Source organism: Monodelphis domestica, chromosome 4, assembly GCF_027887165.1.
Source record: "Monodelphis domestica isolate mMonDom1 chromosome 4, mMonDom1.pri, whole genome shotgun sequence".
NCBI lineage: Eukaryota > Metazoa > Chordata > Mammalia > Didelphimorphia > Didelphidae > Monodelphis > Monodelphis domestica.
The window spans coordinates 5,226,272-5,252,143 of NC_077230.1; the positions used below are offsets into that span (position 1 = coordinate 5,226,272).

The window sequence follows — 25,872 nt, forward strand, 5'->3', positions numbered from 1 at the left end:
TGTTCATGACATGATCTCTTATTTCTGTTAGGTATTCATTGGGAGCTAACCTTGATATACGGTGTGAGATACTGGTCTAAATCTAACTGCTGCCAGGATACTTTCCAGCTTTTCTAGCAGCTTTTGTCAAATAACAAGTTCTTCCCCCAGTAGCTGGTGTCTTTGGGTCATGAAAAGTAGCATAGAACTGCACAAAAAATATATAGTTTGTTTGTCCAGACCTCTCCTTATACTTATCCTATTCCTACTTTGTATCATAGTTTTCCCCATGTTGAAAAACTAATAAATTTACAACTCTGAGGAAAAAAAAGAACTCACACTCTTATGGGGAAACAACCATGAAAATAACGAAGTACATATACAAGATATATATATTAAAAAGATAGAAAGCAATCAAAAGGGAAAGCACTTATTGCAGTTTGAGGTGTCCAAGTCGAAAACAGACATTACTTTAGGTATAAAACATTTTAAAAAACAGACCTGATTTTGAGGAATTGATCCAAGTGTGATGCATACTGTTGATCCTTTTCCTCATTATTCCTTGAGTATCTATGAAAAACAACCAGGAAATTAATATAAAATTAATTTGAGCCTTGAGAAGTTTCAGCTCAGAGGAAAAAAACCAAGAAAAGACTCAGAGAAAAAAATGAGAAAAGACAAGGCCTAAATATCAGATCAAACTATATAATTTACATTAATAATATGAATAGTAAAATAAAAAATGAACCGAAGAGGTCATTGTATATTCCCTTTTCGCAATTTAACCTTGTAGTAGCTATTTTGTCTTTAATAAAGACCATGAAGATGAGAAGGGAAGTATTTGTTATATTTCTAAATCGGGCTTATTCACACATTGTTGGAGATAAAATGATTTCCACTTTATGGTAAACCTAAGAGAATTCCATACACAAAACAAACTCTGACTTAACCTGTAAAATTTTGATAGAGATAGCTTTTGATAAAGAAAAATGCTGTTTGTTAATACTGCAACAAAAAGTTTGGTAAAAGAATACTGATTCAGACAAGGAATTTAACACCAATTCCTAAGGTGCCTAACTAGTCATCGAATTATATTTTACTCATCAAAAATTTCCCAAACAAGACTAATGAGATGATGACATACATGTAATTTAATTGATTTTTTTTTCATTTCAAAGAAGTACAGTTGGTAATGGGGACATATAACATGGATTTTTCGGAGTTTGAAAACGATGCATGGGGTTGGCACTATCAGAGAGGTTTTAAGATCACATCCCCTCATGCCATGAAAATTATTTATGCCAAGAAATAGCATTATGGATAGGCTTCTTTAAAGGACATGGCTTTACTTATAGTTTTAGGGGTTTTTTTACTTCAAAATATCTCACTCAAATTTTGAAGAGTTTTCTTAAATAAATAATAGTTTGTGTGAAATTTTCAAAAAATTTAGTGTCATTATTTTGTACAATTAAACTTATTGGCAGCCAAAATAATTTTGGACCTCACTTTTAACAAGTATATACATTAAATTCAGCAAAAATTTTTTAAGTGTTTTAAAACTTCTGTCCTAATTGTTTGATTTTTAACACTTAATTTGAGCAAAGATGTTTTTGACTCAAGTCATGGTAAGGTACATGCAAAGTTCTCTCTACTTTATATTCAAGAAAAACTAGCAACTTAATTTTTATCCTAATATATATATATATATATATATCACATGACAATTTTACTCTATTTTAATATAAAATAAAAAAATTTAAATTTAAAAATCAAAGAAAACTCTCATCGCTACAGAAGCATTAATTAGTCAAACAGGCTTTCTTATTGTTTCTTACACATAACAACCCTAATCCTCAAATTTTACACAGGCTGCTGTTCCCCATGACTGGAATATAGTATGGCCTTACCACCTTTCAGAATTCTTATTTTCCTTGAAAACTCAAATGAAGTGCAACCTTTTATACGAATCAGTAATAAGAATTTATTAAGCAATTATGATGTTCTTGAGATACAAAGATAAAAAAGTAACAATTTCTGCTTTCAAGAATTTTGCATTCTTATCAAGGGAGACAATACGTCCATACATATACACATAGGTACATTTTTGAGAGAACTAAGCTGTTTTGAATTACTGTGCAATGAGACTAGAAAAGACAGGTTGAGGTTGCCTTGTGGAGGGTTAAAAAAGCAGTTTATCCTCTAGGGCTACATTGGTGAACCTATGGAACACATACCAGAGGGGGCTGCTCCCCTCTGCACCGGAAGACAGGGGTGGGGGAAGAGTGGGGGTTCTCACGTATGGCATGAGGGTGGCAGCTTGGGCACTCAATCTCTAAAAGGTTTGCTATCACTGCTCTGGGGAATAGAAGTTTATTGAATAAAGGAGTGATGCAGTCAGATCAACCCAACTGTGAAAATTGTAGGGAAAGATTTGAGGCAAGACAAAAAACCTCATTGCAACAGTCTAGTTCGCGGTGGTGAAGGTCTATTCTCCAGTAGTTGCCATATGAGTAGAGGGAAGGAGTTAGATATGAAAAGATGTTGGGGACACAGAAACAGCCAGGCTGAGCCAAAGCCTGGATATATGGAGTGAGTGAGAATGAGTCAAGGGGAACCATGAGGTTATAACCTGGCAACCTGGAAGAACGGGGGTTCCTTAACAGAAACAGAGATTCACCAGGAGGATCTGTTTGGACATGGAGAGTCTGAGATGTCTTTAGGACACACAGTGCCACTGAACCTCAAGTGAGAGACTAGGGCTGGACATATGAAGATAACTACATAAAAATGATGAAATCCTTGGCACCTGAAGAGGTTGCTAAAATCAGGGGAAAGGGAAGATGGCAAAGGACATGACTCTTTTTCTAACCAGGGGATGATCTGATACTACTTTCCTCGTCTTACTTTTTGTTTTACACAAACTTACATTCCCACAGTACACACTGTCTTCAGTAGTAAATGTAAATTCTTGAAAGACAGAGTTACTTTTTTAAATGAAGATTTACATGCTGGCCACCTCAAGGCAAGATAATGGATACAAGGTATAGAGACATACGTTTCTGGATATAGCCACTATGTGGAATAATTTTGCTTGGCTTTTCTTAAGTTAAAAGTTTTTTTTTTTTATTATTTCACTCACTTTTTAATGACGGGGATGGAAGAAGTAATAGTGATAACTCCCCAAACGGAATATTTACTGTTTAAATTTATATTTTAAAAATGTATAGTAGAACCCTAAAGAGAGTTCATATGTATAAAGAAGAAAACATTTTCTGTGTATAAAAATATTTATAGCAGCTTTTTTTTTTATAGTAGCAAAGAAATGGAAACTAAGGGAGTATCTGTCAATTAAGAAATTATTAAACAAGTTATGATCTAAGAATGCAATAGAGTATTATTGTGCAGTAAAAATTGATGAAAGAAATGGTTTGTAAGAAACCTGGGAAACTTGTATGAATTGATGCAAAGCAAAGTGAGCAGAACCAGGAATAATTCATACCATAAAGATACTGTAAAAAAAATTGTTTAGGAAAAATATAAGAACTCAACTTAATGTAATGATCAATCATGATTTCAAAAGATCTATCATGAAGGATGCTACCCACCTCCTGACAAAAAGGTCATGAATTAAATAAGCAGAATGAAAATAAATTCTTGGAGATAGCTATAGGATTGGTTTTATTTGATTATGCATGTGTTATGAGAGTTTTTCTTTTTCTTTTCTAGTGGGAGAAGGTAGGAAAGAGGAAAAAAATGAATACTTGATAACAAAAAAACATTTCTTTTTAATGTACAGAGAACAGAAGGAAGTTCTGGAAAAAGTACTTATTAGAAGGATAGTAATGCAAATAGTATAGTAAAAATTTCTACTTTTTAAAAGTGTTATGAAATAGATTCAGTTTCATATAAGTTTGTTTTTTTTTTTGCTATTCTGCCATTTGTATGGACATGCTTTTATTTGATGTTTCAAATCAGGGAAAAAAAACAACTTTTAAAGTAAAGCTACTGGTACATACTCTGATATACTGCATGTGATCAAAGAAAAAAAAGTGATACTTTGGGGGGGGACCTGCCATATTTTGAGAAAATACATTCACTGAATTTTAAAGATAGAAACTTTAATTGAAGAATTTCAATAATTTTACTTTTAACTCTCAATCCTTATCTAAATAATGAGCATTTTCACATTACCCTCATATAAGTACGCAGTCCTAGGATCAAAGCAAAAATAATTTTAATAGAGGCAGTGGAAAACAGAAATTATTGTAACATTCTACTGAAAACATAAATGGATTAAAGTAAATTAGTTGTCATATATTTAATCTACTTAAACTTCTGTATATTCAGTAATAGCAGAGCTAAAAGTCTAATGTAAAGAAATTGGGCAGACCCCAAAATACAAAATTATTTTAAAATTTCTAATTCAATCCAATTTTATTCAAACCAACAGGTATAGGGTACACAGTTCTGTCCTTAGAAGGCTGATTATCTAATGAATGGTTCCAAGAATCATTCCACAAAAGCATAACAACTAGTCCCTAACAGAACCGAACAGTTTGAATGCTAAAAGAGGCAGAAAATTTACCTTTGCATAAATAAAAGGAAATAAATCAACTTCGGTGCCTGGAAGTTGGTAGAAAGCACTTTTGTTTTAGTAAAAGCTGCTTAAATCTATGTATAAAGAAATTGTTTCAAAAAATACATGAGCAGTGTGGTTACCCCAAAGGGAAAGACTATAGACTTGCATAATAAAAAGGTTCAAATCACTTTGTAAAGTCCATCAGTGAATAGTGGGTGGCTGAAAAGGGCGAGGGGAGAGAATATATACACACTAAAAACTTATAAAAAATTGAATTATGAAGAAACAATGTTAAATAGACCAGTTTGAAGGCTGAGACATGGTTGAGGATGCAGGGCTTTGTGGTTCCTTCTTATTTTAAACTAACTATTTTTAATATTTAATTGATTAAAATTCATGAAATGATAAATGTTTGAAGTCTATGGAATGTTAATTTTTTAACTATCAGAAAAGGGGATTTCATAGGGTTTTGTTTTGCTTTTGACTTTAAAGAGGAAAGATGGATCATTGAACACCAGGTACCTCTGATTTGAATCATTACTAGTGAAAAACCTCTTTGTGGAGAAGAACTCAGGAGGAAAGTACAGACTAGGGGGGAGATGAAAAACCCCAGCTCTATAGAGTAGTGTGAATGTACTAGGGGAAGAGGAGCCAAATAATGAGAAAGCTTCCGCTCCTAGCTCCCGATTGGCCAGATAAAGGCTGAAGTGCATTTAAAAGACTTCAACAATCGAACAAAATGGACTTCTCTCTTAGCAGCAATGCAATGATCCAGGACAATTCTGAGGAACTTATGAGAAAGAACACTGTCCATATTCAGAAAAAGATCTGTGGGAGTAGAAACACAGAAAAAAAAAACATTTCCTTCATCACCGAGTTCATTGAGGATATGATCAGGGATGGAGACTCTAAATAATCACTCTATTGCAAATATTAATAATATGGAAAAAGGTCTTGATCAATGACACATGTAAAACCCAGTTGAATTGTTCATTGGCTATGGAGGGGAGGGAAAAGGGGAGGAAAAGAATATGAATCATGTAACCATGATGCCCATTATCACCTCTATTATTTAACATTGTACTAGAAACACTAGCAGTAGCAATTAGAGAAGAAAAAGAAATTGAAGGCATTAAAATTGGCAATGAGGAGACCAAGCTATCACTCTTTGCAGATGACATGATGGTCTACTTAAAGAATCCTATAGAATCAACCAAAAAGCTAATGGAAATAATTAACAACTTTAGCAAAGTTGCAGGATACAAAATAAACCCACATCAGCATTTCTATATATTTCCAATACATCTCAGCAGCATGAATTAGAAAGAGAAATTCCATTCAAAATCACCCTAGACAATATAAAATCCTTAGGAATCTATCTGCCGAGCCAAATACAGGAACTATATGAACACAACTACAAAACACTCTCCACACAATTAAAACTAGATCTAAACAATTGGAAAAACATTGGTCATGGGTGGGACGAGCTAACATAATAAAAAGGACAATCCTACCCAAATTAATTTACTTATTTAGTGCCATACCCATTGAACTACCAAAAAACTTCTTTACCGAATTAGAAAAAAACACAACAAAGTTCATTTGGAAGAACAAAAGATCAAGGATATCCAGGGAAATCATGAAAAAAACGCAAAGGAAGGAGGACTTGCAGTCCCATATCTCAAACTATACTATAAAGCAGTGATTATCAAAACAATTTGGTACTGGCTAAGAGACAGAAAGGAGGATCAGTGGAATAGACTTGGGGTAAATGACCTTAGCAGGAGTCTATGATAAATCCAAAGATCCTAGTTTTGGGGACCAAAACCCACTATTTGATAAAAACTGCTGGGAAAATTGGAAGACAGTATGGGAGAGATTAGGTTTGGATCAACATCTTACACCCTACACCAAGATAAACTCAGAATGGGTGAATGACTTGAATATAAAGAAGGAAGCTATAAGCAAATTAGGTGAACACAGAATAGTAACACATGTCATATCTTTGGGAAAGGAAAGACTTTAAAACCAAGCAAGAGCTAGAAAAAAAAATCACAAAATGTAAAATCAATAATTTTAATTACATTAAATTAAAAAGTTTTTGTACAAACAAAACCAATGCGACCAAAATTAGAAGGGAAGCAACAAATTGGGAAACAGTCTTCATAACAAAAACCTCTGATAAAGATCTAATTACTCAAATTTATAAAGAGCTAAATCAATTGTACAAAAAATCAAGCCATTCTCCACTTGATAAATGAGCAAGGGACATGAATAGGCAATTTTCAGTTAAAGAAATCAAAACTATTAATAAGCACATGAAAAAGTGTTCTAAATCTCTTATAATCAGAGAGCTGCAAATCAAAACAACTCTGAGGTATCCCCTCACACCTAGCTGATTGGCTAACATGACAGCAAGGGAAAGTAATGAATGCTGGAGGGGATGTGGCAAAGTTGGGACATTAATGCATTGCTGGTGGAGTTGTGAATTGATCCAACCATTTTGGAAGGAAATCTGGAACTATGCCTAAAGGGTGCTAAAAGACTGTCTGCCCTTTGATCCAGCCATAGCAATGCTGGGTTTGTACCCCAAAGAGATAATAAGGAAAAAGACTTATACAAGAATATTCATAGCTGCACTCTGTGGTGGCCAAAAACTGGAAAAGGAGGGGATGCCCTTCAACTGGGGAATGGCTGAACAAATTATGGTATCTGATGGTGATGGAATAATATTGTGCTCAAAGGAATGATGAACTGGAGGGATTCCATGGAGACTGGAAGGACTTCCAGGAAGTGATGCAGAGTGAGAGGAACAGAACCAGGAGAACATTGTACAGAGACTGATACGCTGTGGCACAATTGAATGTAATGGACTTCTCCATTAGTGGCAATGCAGTGATCCTGAACAACTTGGAGGGATCTATGAGAAAGAACACTATCCACATTCCGAGGAAACACTGTGGGAGTAGAAACACGGAAGAAAAACAACTGCTTGATCACATGGGTCGAGGGGATATGGCTGGGGATGGAGACTCTAAATGATCATCTTAGTACAAACACCAACAACATGGAAATAGGTTCTGATCAAGGACACATGTAATACCCAGGGGAATTGCACGTTGGCTATGGGAAGGGTGAGGGGAGGGGAGGGAGGGAAATAATATGATTCTTGTAATCATGAAATAATGTTCTAAGTTGACTAAATAAATAAATTTAAAAAAAAATTTAACAACATGTAACCATGGAAAAATATTCTAAATTAATCAACTAAATAAATTTAAAACAAACAAAAAACTGTGGGAAAAGAAAGCACTTGACTGCCCTTAATGACAACTATAGTTAGAGAGTTATAGCCTGTGAGGTTCCTGCTGATTTATGCCTCCCTCTCTAGTTTGAGAGACAAAAGCAGAAGGGAAAAGAGGCTCTGCTAGACTGGCTAACAGTCCATTGCACGACACTATCCTAGTGAGGGAAGAGTTGGCTGGTTTTATCTCTATTTCCTAGCCTTGTAATGGAATAGTACAGTAGTCCAAAGCCTGGCGATTCACAAGCATACTACATTGTGGCATATACCCTGGCTGGGGAGACAGTGTTATTTGCAAATCAGTCTCAACACTAACTGGAATAGCTGGTTATTTTAGGTGACATGAATCGAGGGCACCTGGGTAAGATCTGCCTCTCCTTAAAATATAGCTCCTACCAGTTCACCCTGGATATGATATTACATCATTAAATATTCATTCTGTTACACTTCCTTGTTTATCATCTCTCTGAGGGATTACCCATTACATTATTATTAAGCCGTCAATACCTATCACGAATGTATTATCTCCTTTGTTTCACGACATGGATATGATACATACACGCCAAGTTCTCATAATAAACAGATTCAAAACAGATGCTACATTAGGGTGTCCATGAGAGAGGAAGTTTGGAGCTGGAAGGGAACAGAAAACATAGGAGAGTAGACAGAGAACTCTGAGGATAAACAGCTGCACCATTTGTTTAGGGGTGATCTAGGCTATGCTGTGTTCCTCAATTTCAGTAACTTCTGGGACAAAACAGAAAGATAATAAATAGGTGTAAATACAGGTACATGGGGTATGTATTTAGGAAACAGAATTTTATAGACAGAAAACATATAAATGGAAGATGATAGACTTTTGACCTGGAGAAGACGTGACTAGTCATCTAGTTCAGCTCTTCATTTTGCAGAAGAGCAAACGAAGGCCTAGAGACCTTAAGTAGCTTGTCTAAGGCCAGAGAGGATTGTCAACTTGCATAAGGCTGCAGAATTGGAATGAGAACACAGGTTCCAGATTCCCAGGCTACTGCTCCTTTCATTATATTTAACTTTCCCTCTAAAATTGTATCAAGTTCACTCCTTTCCAAATTCAGTTAGATTTTAAATCAGATATGAAGTTATCTTTAAAATTTCAAGATACCACACAGAAATGATTATAAATGAAATTAAATAGTGCTAGGAAAAATGAATCTACATCATATCTATAGATCTCGTTCAATTTAATTTATAAATTAAGCATCATTAGAATTGTTAAAATATGTAAATATTTCTCTTAAATCATATCAATGAATACAAGGTCATTTTTTTATCCTTGCTACTTACGTTTCACTGGAATCTGTAAGCTTCTTGACTTTATTTCTTAGAGTTTTTAATTTTTCATGATTTTCCTTTTTTTCCTGTTGCCATTTTTTCATTTCTATTTCCAGATCTTGATGAAACCAATTCAATTCAGTCTTGGTAATCTATGATCAAACATTACATTAATGAAAAAGTTTCTTTAAACAATACTTCACAATGGCAAGTAAAGAAGACATCTGCTTTCATAAGTATGAAAACTGATATGCAATTAAAAAAAAACCTTTACCTTCCATCTTAGAATCAATACTGTGCATTAGTTTCAAGGCAGAAAATGGGCTAGGCAATGGGGGTGGGTTGGTGGGTTAAGTGACATGCCTCTCTTCGGAGCTCTTCATAAATGTAAATTAATTTAAAAAGAATTGTAGGAGAAATAAATTACAGATAATAGGAAATTACGGAAATAGTAAATTACAGATCTTGCTATCTTTTTCCCTCTGGTCCTAGTGAGTTTACTATTTCAGTTTGTATAAGTCCCATGTTGTAGAACTCCCACTGTGGCTGCTGCCCTATTCTTTATGAGTTCTTTAAGGCTTAATTAATCGTACCCTACAAACACAGTTGACTAGATGGCTGGATACCAGGTGTCAGTTGGCAAGAAATTGAGATAGAAGCTTCCTAGGAGCTCTCTTTGCTGCTCTAAATGGCAGTACCATGCCTACTGCTGATCTGATTGACTAGATCACTGAGTAACCTAGGCTGTCTAATCTTGTCTTTAACATATTGATATATTATTTTTATATCACTCGCATTTTTGAAGGTGTCCCTTCCTCCCTTTAGCCCAACCCTCATAAAAGGGAAAAAAAGCAGTTCAATAAAATTAACCAACAATTCAACCGAGTTTGACAGTATGTGTGAACTTCCACCTCTACCAAGAAGGGAGGAAGATTTATTTGCTCAACTTCTTCAGAGCAAAGACTCCTACTACCTAGCTTTTAAACGGCCACTATTTAGCTTTATAGCAGAAAACTTATTTGGGAAGCTTTGAGGGATTTTTTTTCAATCAATATTCTAAATGCTTTGTGTAGTCTTGGACAACTACAATTGTCTTGTATTATAATGGAGGCATGGATGACAAAAGTACCTTATTTTCTTCCATTGTTCTTTTCAGTTTTTCTTCCAGCTCTCTGGTCTCTTCTGTACTTCTACATTTTAATTGCTCATATTTTTCCTTTGCTTCCTTAAGTTGCTCTTGTAATACCTGATGTTCCTTTTCCATTCGTAAAATATCACCCTATAATTAAATCATGAAATCGCATACTTAACAAACACTCTGAAGATCGTAAATTCAATAGTTCTATAGCTCAAAAAAGCCTGTTCCATCCTGGTTAACTCTCACAATTGGAGGTAACGTTCTGCCCAAACAGGACTGGTCTAGGATTACCTTAGTCTTTTAATTCCCACAGTTCTTTGACATCTTGCCATTAGGAAAGTTGAAAAAGGGCAGTCAGGTGTACTCAATTTATTTGTGAATACTTTAAAAAGTCTATTAAAGGATAGAACTATCTGTGGACTATGAGCTCTACAGTGCTAATCTTTGCTCCCTGTGATTTCATAATTTATACAGATTTATACATATGTATATACATATATATTAGCCAAAGTACATAATGAAAGAATAATCTTGTTTTAGATAACTTATTATCTTAAATTAACTTTGGGTTAATTTGGCTTTGGGCTCATCACCCCAAATTATCTCAGTACATATCTGAGACTTAGGCTCCTTTTAGAATCTATTTTTGTGAAGAAAATGTCTAGATTACCAAAAAAAACCCTTAAGAAATTTGTCCTTTACACTGTGTGCTGTAATTTTCATCAAAGCAATGAAACAGTGCTTTATATAGAGGAGGCGCTTAAATGTTTGTAGCATTATCCAGATTAAAGGTAAATGTAACAACTTAGGGAACCTCTAAGGATTTTGTTCAAAAAGAGGTAATTCAATAAAAATATGTTTTATGTGTAGAGTTTTGCCACTTGCCAAATATGTAAATGTTTACTAAAAACTCCAACATGTAAATCCCGCCCCCATCTCTCTTTCCTTATACTCACTGAAATGCCATTAATGATTGAGTATACATTCTTGTTAAGGGAAAATATGGTAAAGACTAAATTAAAACACTAATAAATAGTGAATAATAATATAAATATAATATATAATAAAATACATATAAATATAAATAAAATACAAAAAAGTAAAAAAAACACAAACCTTGCTGTGGTTAATTTCCATTTAATCTTTGGAAAAGGAAATGTGAAGAATTGTAAATATTTATCAACATACTTGTATCTACTATTTCTCATGCAAAATAAGACTATAAATATTTTAATAATTCAAAATCACTCTCTCAAATATTACTAAAGTTTCATAATGATGCAATAATAATAATAGATATCTAGAGCAATACAATAATATCTAGCACTTTTTCTTTTCAAACAACCACAAAATCTTTTCACATTTTATCAGTTTGGACTTACCTGTTGTGTTTCAAATGGACCAAAAGGCACAGTATTAACCTCCTGGTGCATTAAGTCTTTTTTCACCTATTGTGCAACAGAAATATGAGTTATTTTAAAATTGTTCAAAATGAGATTATTTACCTTAAATTAACATGGTATAATAACTTAATTTCCCAAATAAGAATAAATTTCCCTGGAACGATTCTCAGTAGTAGTGGATGAGGAACCATATAGGAAGAAAAATTGATATTAACTTACGAAAGACTGCATTGGTTATTTTTGGTTCATGGCCTAAATCTAACCTTACGGCAGAAATCTGGCACGTGGGGCTGTTCAAAGTTGTCCTTCGGGAATGCTTAATTTATAACATTATATCCTTTTTGTTTGGTTTTCATAGCTTAGTGTTGACATATGTAACGAGTAAAAGAGAGGAGGCAACACGCTGAAATAGAGAGCAAGCCTTCTGCAGAAGCAGGGTAACTTGGGCTCCAGTGCTCTGTGGAACAGCCCTGGCTGGCTCTGTGGCCTTGGGGAAAACACTTGACTTCGTCAGGGCTCCGGACAAGATCTTTAGACGGGGTTTGTTCATCTTTGTTTGAGTCTGCCATGGACTCCTCAGAATAATGTTTTTAAATGCATAAAATTAAGTACACAGGATTACCAAGGAAACCAATTACATGAAATAATGACCACAACATTAACAAACGGATTAAGAACACTGGTAATAAGACCATATACTGTCGTTATAGAGGGATCCTTCACCAGGGAGTTTCTTATACCTACAACCGCATAGGTCAAATCCTTGCCCACAAATGAATAAACAGAATATTCATAGTAGAGGAAATAGGTACATGGAAACTGAATGAATTAGCCAACTTTCCTCTAAAAGTCAATGATAGAATTACTAAGTCAATCTGCGTCAACAGTGTGGGTCATTTAGCTACATTTCTCAAGGTTTGCTTACTTCAGAAATAAAATGTATGAATTTTATTAATCGAATATGGATGTTTCTATTTTTCTGAAATAAAAAGGCTTTTTCATTAACTGTTGAAAATCAAGGGACTGTTTTTTAGTGAGTGGCAACCAGAAGGATTAAATTTTTTTTCAAATATGCTTAAGAATATGGAAATTTTGCATATTTAAAAAACTGAATTTAAATATATAAAAATTAACTAATTGGGAGACAGAAATAATAAATAAAATAATGGTGATATAAGATTAAAAATACTGACAAATTTATCTTTCATTCCGTATAGATCCAAAGTTTAGTTTCTAAACTTTTGTTTCAAGCCGTTTAAAGTTTGCTAGTTTGTTATTTTTTCTTAGTACAATGCCAGAGATAATATGTGATTTTTTTTAAACCCTTACCTTCCATTTTGGAATCAATACTGTGTATTGTTTCCAAGGAAGAAGAGGGGTATAGGCTAGGCAGTGGGGGTTAAATGACTTGCCCAGGGTCACACAGCTAGGAAGTGCCTGAGTCAAATTTGAACCTAGGACCTCTCTAGACTTTGCTCTCAATCCACTGAGCTACTCAGCTGCCCCCATGTAATTTAAAAAAAATAAGATTTAGCTCAACTTCTAAACCTATAAAAATTATTTCTGTCTATGAATTGGGAGTTAGTGACTATTACCAGAAAACTGCAGAAACATTTTGGTTTGCTGCTTGAATAGATCTATGACTGAATAGATCTGATTTTATCAAGTTCAATACTTCCTCCTTCCAACTATATAGACTACAAGTTTCATTTTATAATTTTGTGGGTTTATTCTGGCCAAAAAAAAAATTCTTCTTTGGTAGCCAACTTCTCTGGTGATGAGTTTCTTTAGACAGCTAGGCTGGTACTAAAATAGTCATTAAACACACTGCTTTTGTTAATTGTTAAACAATTTTAAAAGAATATTTAACAGACAAAGCAGGCTCAATGGTACCATCCTTTGAAAGAATTATCGGTCGAGAGAAATTGCAGATTTTGATGGACTCGTTCTCCTTTCTTTTGGCAGAATCCTTAAGCCATTCTATCTTTATTATTCTTAAATATCCTAAGACAGAAAATTATATTTACTGATAGAGCCTCACAAACACTAAACAGATCATTCTAAGACTCTGACCAAGAAAAACGGAGAGTCAAAATTTAATACGTTCAGTCCTACCAAAACTCTTCCCCAACAACGTCTTACCTGTATGGCAACCATTCGTGTACACGGAGTGTTTTTAGCGGCAGGAGTATTTTTCATTTCCGCTTCCACTTTACTAGTACCGGCATTACAATGATCATTATTTCGGCTGTGGGCATCTTTGGCAGGATTATTTTTAAGAGTGTCTGACTTGGCCGTTGTTTTCTGAGTGTTCTGATGGAGCTGTTTTTCATAAGTAGGCTTACCAGAGGAACATCCTTTTTCAAGCGCGTTCCCCATTGGCTTTTCAGTAGTCACATGACACGCCTCATAGTTGGCATGGATATGACTGTCTCTTCTGTCAGTGTCTGTGACAGGAGCCGCAGCGGACGCCGGTGGTAGTTTTCTTTTTGTCTGATAATCAGAAGCTGTGTCAGGTGCAGGCGTGCATACATTCACACACTGAGACGACTGTGGTGATCCATTTGCATGAGACACTGGTGTGTTACTGGTGTCAAATCCTTGATTAGAAAAACCACTATTAAGAGCATTATGTGCGGTATGTGCTGCAGCTGCATGTTTTGCAGCCCGATTTCCTTTTTTACTTTTAGATGCTGGTGTGTGAGAATTACAAGACACTGGTTTAAATTCCTTAGCTGCTGGATTCAACTGGGGTTTAAACTGGGAAGCATTTTTCTGAAAGGGTGGTGGGAACGTCGAGCCTTTTTTATCTAGACTAGTGCTTTCTTCCGCCCCGGCACCAGGGCTCTTACTTTTCTTAAGTTGAACAGCATCTTTCATCAATCCAATATAACTGTCAATCATAACAAAACGAAGAGAATCCAAGAGAAAAGATTTTAAGCCTCCTGCCTCCTCCACAATCTTCCTAGTTTCTTCAGGAAAAAGTTCATATTCTCCAACCAATAACTTGTCATCAATTTCCAAAGGGCCATGTTCTTCCAGGATCTGAGAAAAATAGCTTTAAAAAATATTTTAAGGTTATTACAGAAAATACTTTCCATTTATAAGTTTTATTTTTTTTACTACTCCCCCAACCATAAGAACATAAAAAAATTCTATTTCCTTGGGAACATCGTCTATAATCACATATTCACTAGGCTACGAGAAATGAGAATGAAGCAAAAATATTATTAGAAAAAGTTCCTCACTAGTCCTCTGTTTTGAAGAATGAAGGTTAATGGAAAATTTAGCTATCACACACAAGTTCAATTCCCCTCAAAATATAAAAAGGTATGCATGAAAAGAAAAACGCATTCAAGAAAAAGACAAATTATGAATTTTATTTTGTGTACCCAATCCAGGGATATTGAATTGGCTTGGCAGATCCTTAGCATTAGAGTTATGCTGCCACTCCAATTCCGGCTCTGATGAACGTCAATATATGTTTTGATGTTCCCTCAAACATCCGTATCTTCCAGTAACTCAGTCTACTCAAATCTACAACCTGTTCCTCTACTTCACCAGGATAGTTATAGCCTTAATCTTACCCACAAGCGTCTTTGTCTTCATTGTGGTCACCAATCCCGCCACCCTACTTTTTTCTTTTTCTATTTTTTTTAAACCCTTACCTTCCATCTTAGATTCACAGATCTAAGGCTGAAGAGTGATTGATATGGATAAAGCAATGGCACTTAAGTGACTTGCCCAGCGTCACACAGCCAGGGAGTGTCTGATTCAAGATTTGAACCCAGGACCTTCCATCTCTAGCTCTCAATCCACTAAGTGCCTTGGCTGCCCCTTCCCCAAAGTACTCCTTGTTTTGGCTTCACTTTCTTCTCAGTCTTCCCCCTTTGGTGTACTATGTTCTGCTTTTGCATTCTAGGCTCCCTTGTCCCTGTCCTGAAAGGGCTCACTAGAACGATACGGCATCTTCACAGACATACACACACACGATTTTTGCCTATGTACATGTGTGTATGCAGATGGGTGAGAGGATGTAACATGAAATTGGGGGGGCGAGTAAAAACAACTGGAGGGACCAAGCTAGGAAAAGCCTCATGAAGGTTTGCCTTGGAGTTAAGATCTCCAAGAAGCCAGCGTAAGGAGGAAGGATGGTCTGTGCCAAGGCCTAGAGATGCAAGATGGATTATCACATATGGGATGGCTTAGCTGCAACCTTTGGAGCATAAAAAGCAAAAAGGCAAGCTGTAGAAGCAAGCTGGGCTTTCAAAGTGAAAAAGCAGGTTCTGTATTTTACTCTAAGGCAGCCACTGACGTTTCTAGAACAGGAGAATGGGATCTTTGGATTTGTGATCTGGAAATATCAGTTTGATACAAGTGTAGAGGATGGTTTGAAGAGGGGAGTATTCGGGTAGGGAGATCAATTTGGAAGCTTTTCTAAGAGCCCAAACTAGGAGTGATTAACAGAAGGAGAGAGACATCAAAACCATGAACTGGAGAGGGTGGGAAGGGAGGGAAGTAGATGTAGGAATAGTAGACATGCATGTAAGTAAAGGAGTCTTATAAGAAGGCTGGATTCTCATCTTTAGAGCTCTACTGGGTAACATTTCTAGGTCAAGCCCCTTCTCTGCTAGGATCCCTGCTTTAGAAAATAAAGTTTCTTTACAACTAACAATAACATTTTTGTCTCTTCCTCCTTCAGTACTTGAAAGATACAAGATTTGACTCTTCCAAACACCTCTTGAGGGATCCAGGATCATTTTCACATCATGAACAGGCGTTGGCAAACTCTCTCCCTAGTACGAATTTTCCTTGATCCCATAAAGTATACATGAACTAGACTCAATGAACAATTTTTCCCCTAATGATATCTACTTTTCTTCAAACATATGCCTATTGTCCTGGTTCACCTTTCTGGGGCAAATCAAAAAATCCTAATCCCTTTTCCATATGACCATCCTTCAAATACCTGAAAACTTTTACTATTCCCACATTTTCTTTCCCAGGATAATCAAGCCTAAGTCCTTTCACATGTTCTGATCATCTTGGCTGCTTCTATCAGAATATACTCTAAAATGCTTGTGATATTCCTGAAATGTGGCACAACTGGATCAATTTTAACGAGTGCACAGGACGTCAGGACTATGACTTCCTCATTTGGATCAACAACAACGTTGGGAGTGGTTTTGGTTGCCAGGTTAGTGGATCCCTTCTCCAAGAAAAAGGCATCTTCTCATCTATCATGCACTGTTCACTAGAATCATGTGATATGGCTAAAGGGTTTTCTATAGCACCATTTCATTCACATGTGCACGTCTGGTGTTCTGCATATGATAACTGAAATTGGTTTACTGGTCCTACGGGTTCCTTCCTCAGATTTCCTACCTGATAGACGAACAAAGCTTTAAGAGAGAATCCTTATGTAACGCTTTACAATATCTGGACAAAGACCGTCGGTTGGTTGTTGTCCTTCACAGTAGAAGAGGACCAGAATGAATCGCTATGCCAGAGTCCAGTACATTTGTCCAACGTTGGCTGACCAGACCAAAATAAGCTCAGAAAGCTCTACAGTCTTTTGGGGACAAACAGCCAGTATCACCATGTGGGATGCGGAGGACTCTCAATTTGTGGAAGTCTCGTTTCTTCTGAGCTCCTGCAATTCTGCTTCATCCACAGAGCACAGTGCCTTATTTCCGGTCGGGCGGCCCTGTGCCATTATCTGCCATGTCTCATCGTCAACAGCCACGCTCTGCAGAGAGGATGTGCATCCCGCCTCCTGAGCTCTGTGTGAGTGCCTGCCCCGTGTGCGTTCTACCAAAAAATAGTCTGCGGGGTAAATGGGCATTTGGCATCCACACAGTATGGCCAGTCCGGTGGACTCGGCTTCTCTGTAGTAGAAGCTGAATGCTTGCTAGTGCGGCCCAAGGACGGGCCTCAGTATCCGGCGCCTTGTTTGCCAGGTGACCTTCAGAATCTTCCCAAGACAGTCCAAAGGCCATGACACACTGTCCAGGCTTCACAGGCCCCAATGAAGTCCACATAACACCTCTGTGCACCTTCAATTGTGGGCAGCCTCATCTGTCCTTCAGAAGGCTGGCCTAGCTCTGTCAATGCATGCCACAACTTCCGCATCCATGTGCACATATGGGGAAATAGACGGCCAACATAAGGGAGCCTCTACTGCACTCACAATTGCTCTGCTTACTTAATGGGTGACTTCACATATGGCTGGTGGAGAATATCTGCGTTTTTTCGCTTAATTGTCAGGCTAAAACGGGCACAAGCTGTAGCAAATCAGCCAATCGTTTGTTGCCTCTCAGTCTCAGGCTGCCCCGAGTGTGCAATCATCTAGGAACAACAAGTCAAGCTCCAACTCTCCCTCTACTTTAGCCTCAGCTCGTGGGCTTCTCAAGCTAAATGATTTGCCCTCAGTGGGGAAGCCGACTCTCACACTTCTTGTCCTCAGGAGGGCATCTGACACTAGTGCTGAGAACACCATGCTAAAAAACACAGGCGTGGGGGCAGCCAGGTGGCTCAGTGGGCAGAGAACGAGGTCTGTAGACAGGAGGTCCTGGGTTGAAATACAGTCTCAGATACTTCCTACCTGTGTGATGCTGGCAAGCCACTTGACCCTCACTGCCTAGCCCTTACTGCTCCCCTGTCTTAGGGGAGGTAAGCATTTTGAAGGAAAAAAAGGACATGGGAGCAAGCATAAAGCTGTGCTTCATTCCACTGGTGACCAAGAACGCACAAGAGCGCCATCCACAAAATACTGATGAACTCCAGAAGGCCAAATAGTACATGACGGACAACAACAAAGGCCTTGGTCAGATTGGCAGATGTCGTGTACAGACCTTTGTTCTGCTCCTGGCATTTCTCCTGGAGTTGGGCAAAAAACACCCCATCATCTGTTCTCGGCTCTCAGGGAGATGATCGTCTTGCACGTGAACAAACAGCATATTAAGAAAGACTAGCAAGCACCTTGCCAGCAAGGACCAAGAGAGAGACCCCCGCCCCACCTCCTGACTGGCACAGGACAAGCCATTTCCTTTTCTTTTACAGAGATGGAAAGGAGAGGCATCTTCAGCGCTTGAGGGATAGCTCCTGGTTACAGAACAGTCCGCGTTTGAGTGAGCAGGGGCCCTCACCTTGTGCCACCCGAGACGAGTCTAATAGCATTCAAAGCCTCTTGTTCCTTTGGAGGTCTGGCTGGAGAAGGGCCGACTTCTGCTAAGGAAGGCAGTCAGTAGCTTCAGCATTGACTGCTGATGGTCTACGGAGAACACATTGGCCATGTTCAGCCCATCTCTATGGGATTATGTCTTTAGCACTGATCGGTGTGACTCCATCCGCAGTGAGTAGTGGAGAGGCGTCGTAGGTCGTTGGCCATAAATAGCTTCAGAGCATCACAGACATGCTTTGCACTGTTACTTTCAGCGTGAAACAGAATTTCAATGGCCTTTTTACACCAAGAGTATGCATCTCTCTACACTTTGTGTGACCTTCACGCTGGATAGTGTTCTTTGCTGCTAATGATCTGTCATGCTGGTAGGCCTTGTGGAGTTCTCGTTTTTCATTTAGTAACTTCTAAATTTCCCCATTATTTTCATCAAACCAATCCCGATATTTAAAAGTAATCTGGCTCAGGAGAGTAAATGTAGTGCTATTAACCAAATCTCTGAAAGCTGCCCACTCCTTTTCTACTCCACTAAGTATGTTGCAAAGTGTGTGTTGGCTCAACTTTCCCTCCATGTTCCCCCATGGAGAAGCACTCTAATCTGTTGATCTTAAGTCTTTTGGTAGTCATTCTGCCTTGGGGTTGCAGCTTTTGTGGAATGAGAATGTTTAGCTTGGATAGGATAAATCTGTGATCAGTCCAGCGCTCCGTGCCACCCATTGCCTTTGTTGCTCATGTCCGATCTGACTCTCCTCTAAATGCTAGTGTGCACTTTTAGGGTGTATCATGAAGTGTTATTACATTTAGGTAAATAGGAGACAGCGTTGGTGATGAGAAGGTCATGAGACGCACCCATCTTCAGTTGTAAGTAACTGTTGTCGATCCTCTTTTCAAACCCGTTCCTCCCAAGAATCCCTGCCACATCTGATAGTTTGTGCCTACTCTAGCATTAAAGTCACGCAGAATTACAAGTTTCTTCTCTTTCACCCTGATGAAGATCTCTTTCTTCACAGAATGTTTCTTTGACCCCATTAGGGTGTGCTCATGGTGGGACCATATGCTTTGATGATGATGGTATGGCACTTTCCTGAAAGTGGAAGTCATACAGTCAAGAGCCTGCCATTCAAGGCTCTGAGGAGGCCCACAAGTTTTCTGACTAGATCAGATTTGATTGTGAAACCTATTTTAGTTTCATGATGCTCCTCGTCATAGTGACCAGTCCAGAACATTGTGCATTCAGGTTCAACTTTGGCAAGCTAGCCTTCACATCAGCTTTGTTTCACTCAGGGACGCTATTTGGATGTGATACTTGAGGAGTTCTCTCTCAACAAGAGTTGTTCATTTTTCATGTCTATTGGATTTTATGTTGTTCCTAAGCAGGAGGACATTCCAGGTACCAATGGCAAATGGCATCATCTTCATAAAAGTCTTCATCTGCTTTTTTTCTGTTTCAGCTGCAGGGTAGGACCCTTGCCAGCCACAGTAAATAGGCTAGGGTTGGTGAAGCAGAAAATTTTAGGGGCAGCTTTTCTAGCTCCTTCCTCACACAAGGAGGTGAACAGTGTCATCCTCAAAAAAGGCCTCTCAGATACCCATAAGACTATCAAATCCCACTGCTGCTTTGGTCCAGTGAGAAGACAACCCTATGCCCAGGGCTGCCCCTGTGCAGAGTTGTGAATACAGATCCAACAAGACTTGCGTGTCACCTCAGGAATTCAAGGACTTTAAAACAATGAAATAATGAGACGGTAAAATGTAAAATGGTAGGAGTGATGTCTTTTGACTCATACATAAATGAGATTTAAATGAGAAAGAGATGTGAGAAGGCCTTGGCCTCACTCTCCCTTCTAGTCATTAAAGTCCAGTGGTGTGACTTAGGATGCGGGGTATGACCTTGGCATCTCTGATATCTGACCAAATGCTAAGCACTCCAAAACATCTTCTACAGCTGCATTCAAGGTGGTTTGTACAAATTATTGTCATCCATCCACTCCTCTGGGGGCTATCTTCACATGCTTGGTGTAGACAACTCCCTAACTCACTGAATGGTTTGAGGCTGGTTTAGACCTTCAGTGAAGAGGGTTTTATTGGGACGTAGCCAATAGTCATGCTACAGCTTCTTGGAGCCACAGGTGAGAGCTGATAGCTGGTGGGTACCAAAGGTGGAAAGTATCCCCTAAATAAAAGGTTTGGCAGCCCTGACCAGAGGTACTAGTCTTCCCTGAACATCTTGTACACCTCATAAAGGGCTATAATACATTCTGCATTCATGGTCATTGTATAAAAAGGATTCATTTGGTAAATGCTCAAAATTTTAAATGCCAGTTAACTAAAAGACAAATAAATGAACTGTTAGGATTCCACAATATTGGAACAATTAAAATACTTACTCATATAATGGTTCACATTTTGGATCTAGATTACTATTCAACTTCTGATAATGGCTATTATTTGAACTACTTTTTTCATATAGAGCTTCAAATTCTTCTACTTCATCTCGAAGATAATCAGGTACTACAAATGGGTCATAAGAATTCGATGGAAGTCTGTCAAGAAAAACACAGATTTTGTGAATATCAAATTGCTTAATGAATCTGAAGTATGTAAAAGCTCAAAATAAAAAATTCAGTCTTATGAAGGAAAAAAATCAGAAAACAAAACAAAAAGAAACCCTTGAATTCCATATGAAAATTCAGATTATTTTTTTTTTCACATCTTGATATGAGTACATTCCTAGTCTTATTCAAATTAACTTCTAAAAATTTTAGGTCTGCCATTCTGGAAGAAGGCTGTAACTTGTTTTAGTTTCCCAGAGCAAACTTTAAAGATTGGTTATTAGTGTTTTGCTTTTATTTTGAAGTCAAGTAATATAACAATTATATATAACATATATAATGATCAGCTACTACTATTAAGAAGGCTAAATCTAAATACTTTATTTAGATCCTTTCCTTCTTCCTAATTTTAAATAATAACATGATTTCGAGGATCCAAAAAGAGAGTATAAGCCCTGTTACTCATGAAGTAATGTTATGGTAGTATGCTCTGGTCATACCACAGATGGCAAAACAAGTTCCGGGCACATTTGGGGAAGGCCAATGAGAAACTGAAGAATATTGAGTGAAGGCTGCCCAAGACTGGTAAAGATTCCAAAGCCATGTCATGTAATAATGACATATGGTGGCTCTGCCATGTAATACTTTCATGACTTTGGGCAAGAAACAACATATTTGGGTCTTGGTTTCCTCATCTGCAAAATGAGGAGTTGGACTAGATGACTTGTCTGAGGTTCCTTCAAGCTCTAAATCTATGAAATATATACTAATAAGGCTCTTATTATTTAGAAACATAACTTCTTCTTGAAAATTCATGTATTCATAATAAGTAAGAGGTTTGGGGGAAGTTGGGAGGTTCAGTGAATTGAGCAGGTCCTGGATTCAAATCTGGTCTCAGATGCTTCCCAGCTGTGTGACCCTGCGCAAGTCACTTAACCCCCACTGCCTACCCCTTGCCACTCTTCTGCATTGGAACCAATACATGGTATTGATTCTAAGACAGAACTTAAGAATTTAAAAACAACAACAATAAATAACAGGTGTCAAAATACATTTTTACACATATGAGATTAAAATTAGTTTACTACATGGAGCAAATAATAAAAAAAATGGAACATATACTATTATTTATCAGTTCTCTCCAATGAATAATTTGGGGGCATTTTCCTAGAAGATATCCATAGCACTGCTTTAATTTATTATTATTCTAAAAAGTGCTCTATGGGGCAGCAGGCCTAGAGATGGGAGGTTCTAGGTTCAAATCTGACCTCAGACACTTTCTAGCTGTGTGACCCTGGGCAAGTCACTTAACCTCCATTGCTAGCCCTTACCACTCTTCTGTCTTAGAACCAATACACAGTATTGACTCCAAGATGGAAGATAAGGGTTTTTTAAAAAGTGCTCTACTAGGCAGAGTTCCTAAAATTATTAGTATTATATAAATAAAATTTTTTATTAATTATAATATAAAATAGATCACACAGGATCACAGATATAGAAAATGAGAAGAGATCTTAGAGATAATCTAGTCTAAACTCCTCATTTTATGGATGAGGAGACTGAGTTCAGTCTAGTGAATTGTCAAAAATCACAAAATTGGAGTCAGGATCTAAAACCAATTAATCTGAGTTCAAATTCAGTAGTTTTCCTCTTGAAGCATCATCACCAGTTTTGATAAAAGGGTTAAGGAATCATAGATTTTACATTCAATAATGAAATGAGAAGTAAGTTGGTATGATACCCACGAGCCAAGAAGGCCTAGGTTCCATTGCTGACAGGTACAGGCTATGAGTTACTCTGAGCAAATCACTTAAACCTGTACTACCCAAAGGCAACTTTTAAAAATTACACGTTACATAAGAATTGCCTAATTGCTTACCATTACTAATAGAGAATTTAAATGAAAATACAGGTCTGAATCCAAAGGAATATTACGTACAGCTGTGGTGGCGAACCCTTGGTCCACATTCCTTTCAGGGGACACCCAGAGCCCTCTCTGTGGGCACACGTGCCATAAGCCAGAGGGATGTAGGATCAGGCTGCTCCACTCCCCTTCTCCACATGCATTTGAGGACATTTCTCATATATCATTTGCCCCTCTAAAAGGTTCACCATCACTAAATTATAGGATTTACGCACTTTCAAATTAAAACAAGTAAGATTTAAAATGAAAGATCTACTCACACACTACTTTCATCTGTACCGGTTTTATCATCATTTTGTGTTACTCCACCAACTCCAGAGAGTATGAAAATAGGCTAGATTGGAAAGGGGAGAAGTGATAAAAAAAAAAAGTGGAGAGAAAAAGAGAAAGATAATTGACGGTGGTTTCTTACTAAAAAATGTTTAAAAATTTTTTTTCGAATTACTAGAAAGAATAATAAAGCATTTATATATTTACGTATATAAATTGCTTAAACCTTGTCTGATTTTCTCATATACAATAAGGCACAGTAATATGAACAAATGCCAACAACCACAAATAATAAATAAATCCTAATAAAATTTACGAGGCTATTTTACCTGTTACAGGAAAAAACAAAAGTCCACTCAGTCCAAACTATTTTAATTAATCACAGAATATAAATCCAAAAGATAAAAGAACATTCTTACTTGACCGCTTCCCAATTCACCCATACTTTAGGGATTTGGGACAGGAGGCAGAAACGAGCATTTAAAACGTGCCTATTATGTGCCAGGCGCTGTAACAAATGCTTTTACAAATATTACTTCATTGAATCCTTATAACAACCCTGAGAGAGAAGTGTTAGTATTAGCCCCATTTTAAAGTTGAGAAAACTTAAAAAAACAGGCTAAGTGACTTGCTCAGGGGCATACAGCTAATAAGTGCCTGAGGTCACATTTGAATTTCGTCACTCTAAGTCCAGTGCTCCAATCTACCAAGCTACCAGCTACCTCTGAAGGTACCATAATCCCTAAATGAATATCTGACTGAGATGAAGCAAAGAGAAAATAAGTACAGAAAGTGAGCAGATTGGAAAATTTTGTGGATTCCCTAAATAAATTAAAATGCCAGGGTCTAAATTAAAGGGTATTTGAAAATCTGGATAATTTCAGTGCCCCTTTTATTTTTCAGCACTTCGCTCTCCCATTCTATCGTCCTTCTGGTAAGCCAGATTCATGGCCTCCCAACTACTCTTGACTTGTGCAGTTCTCTATATTTATACATATTCTCTAAATCTATATATCAAATCTGTTGCCAAAGCTTGTCATTTATACTTGCACAACACAGCTCTCATTTGGCCTCTTCTTTACACTCATAAATCTACCATCCTAGTTCAGACAATCAGACCTTCAGACTGAGACCAATAAAACTTCTTATTGGTCTCTCTTTGTTTTAATTTTCTCCCTTCTCTTTTTTTTCACAGAGGCCCAAAGATTTTCCCTAAAACTCAGGTCTGATCAGGTCACACTCACTCAGCACAGTGCCTAGCACATAGTAGGTGCTTAACAAATGTTGATTGAGTGATTGATTAAAAACCTCACTGGCTCCCTATTAGCTCTAGGATCAAATATTATTCATCTTTATTTCTTTATTTTAAAATTGCTATTTGTAAGTTTTAAAATGTATGTAATTATTAGTATAGTAGCCTATGCATATAATTTACAAGTATACTGAAGGTGCATGGGAATTATTTTTTTTTACTGCCAGGGGTGCTTATAGTCATTTTATAATGGCTTTTCTATGTCTACAGAATTTGATTCTTTCCCCCCCCTTTTTTATTTAGAATATTTTCCCATGGTTACATGATTCATGACCACCCCCCCACCCCCCACTTACTGTCCCCTCAAGAAGCTGACAAGGAGTTCCACTTAGTTATACATGTATCATGATTCAAAACCTATTTCTGTGTTATTCATTTCTGCAGTAGAGATCTTTTAACATCAAAACACCAATCATATCCTTATTGCACTATGTAATAGATCACCTATTTTCTAATGCATTTCAGAATTTTATTCTTGAAAGCTTTTCTTTTTTTTCCTGGAGTGACTTTCTCTGGGCAATTAGGCCCTGGGACTAATCAATCTTTCTCTGAATTACTTGAAATCTGTTCTGCTCTCTTTTATGACAAATAAAAAAAAAAAACAAACATTTCTACCCAAGTTACTATTTTCTCCTTTCATAATAAGTATCAAGTCCAGAGATTTAAACAGTTAAATCCCTTTTGTAAGGTAAGAAACACTAGATATCTGCTTTTGGTAGAGTTCCAGTAGATGCTTCAATATTTGATGTCTCCTAATGATGCTACTGAAAATCATGCTTCAATAAATAAATTTAAAAAAAAAAGAAAATCATGCCTCTATGCTAGGTTTTTGATTTATTTACCAAACCTCTTATACATTTATTTTATTGTTGTTTAATCCATTCAAATTTTCCCAAGTTTATTTATTCTGAACCTTAAAA

At 37.0% G+C, this 25,872-nt stretch overlaps 1 protein-coding gene across 10 annotated transcripts in view; it reads right to left on the minus strand.

Annotated features, from left to right (window-relative positions):
- Positions 1-25,872, minus strand: part of TTC3 (tetratricopeptide repeat domain 3) — a 193,218-nt gene that overhangs the window by 41,784 nt on the left and 125,562 nt on the right. For all 10 annotated transcript variants that reach the window (XR_008911745.1, XM_056797083.1, XM_056797082.1 and 7 more), the window contains exons 31-37: positions 23,631-23,704; positions 21,282-21,437; positions 13,857-14,772; positions 11,694-11,759; positions 10,303-10,452; positions 9,186-9,325; positions 481-549 (exon numbers count right to left, since the gene is read on the minus strand). Coding sequence is in view for 9 of the 10 variants with exons in the window: in XM_056797083.1 (XP_056653061.1) it covers positions 481-549; positions 9,186-9,325; positions 10,303-10,452; positions 11,694-11,759; positions 13,857-14,772; positions 21,282-21,437; positions 23,631-23,704 (1,571 nt within the window). In the remaining variant the exon portion in view is untranslated. The remainder of the gene's footprint in view (positions 1-480; positions 550-9,185; positions 9,326-10,302; positions 10,453-11,693; positions 11,760-13,856; positions 14,773-21,281; positions 21,438-23,630; positions 23,705-25,872) is intronic.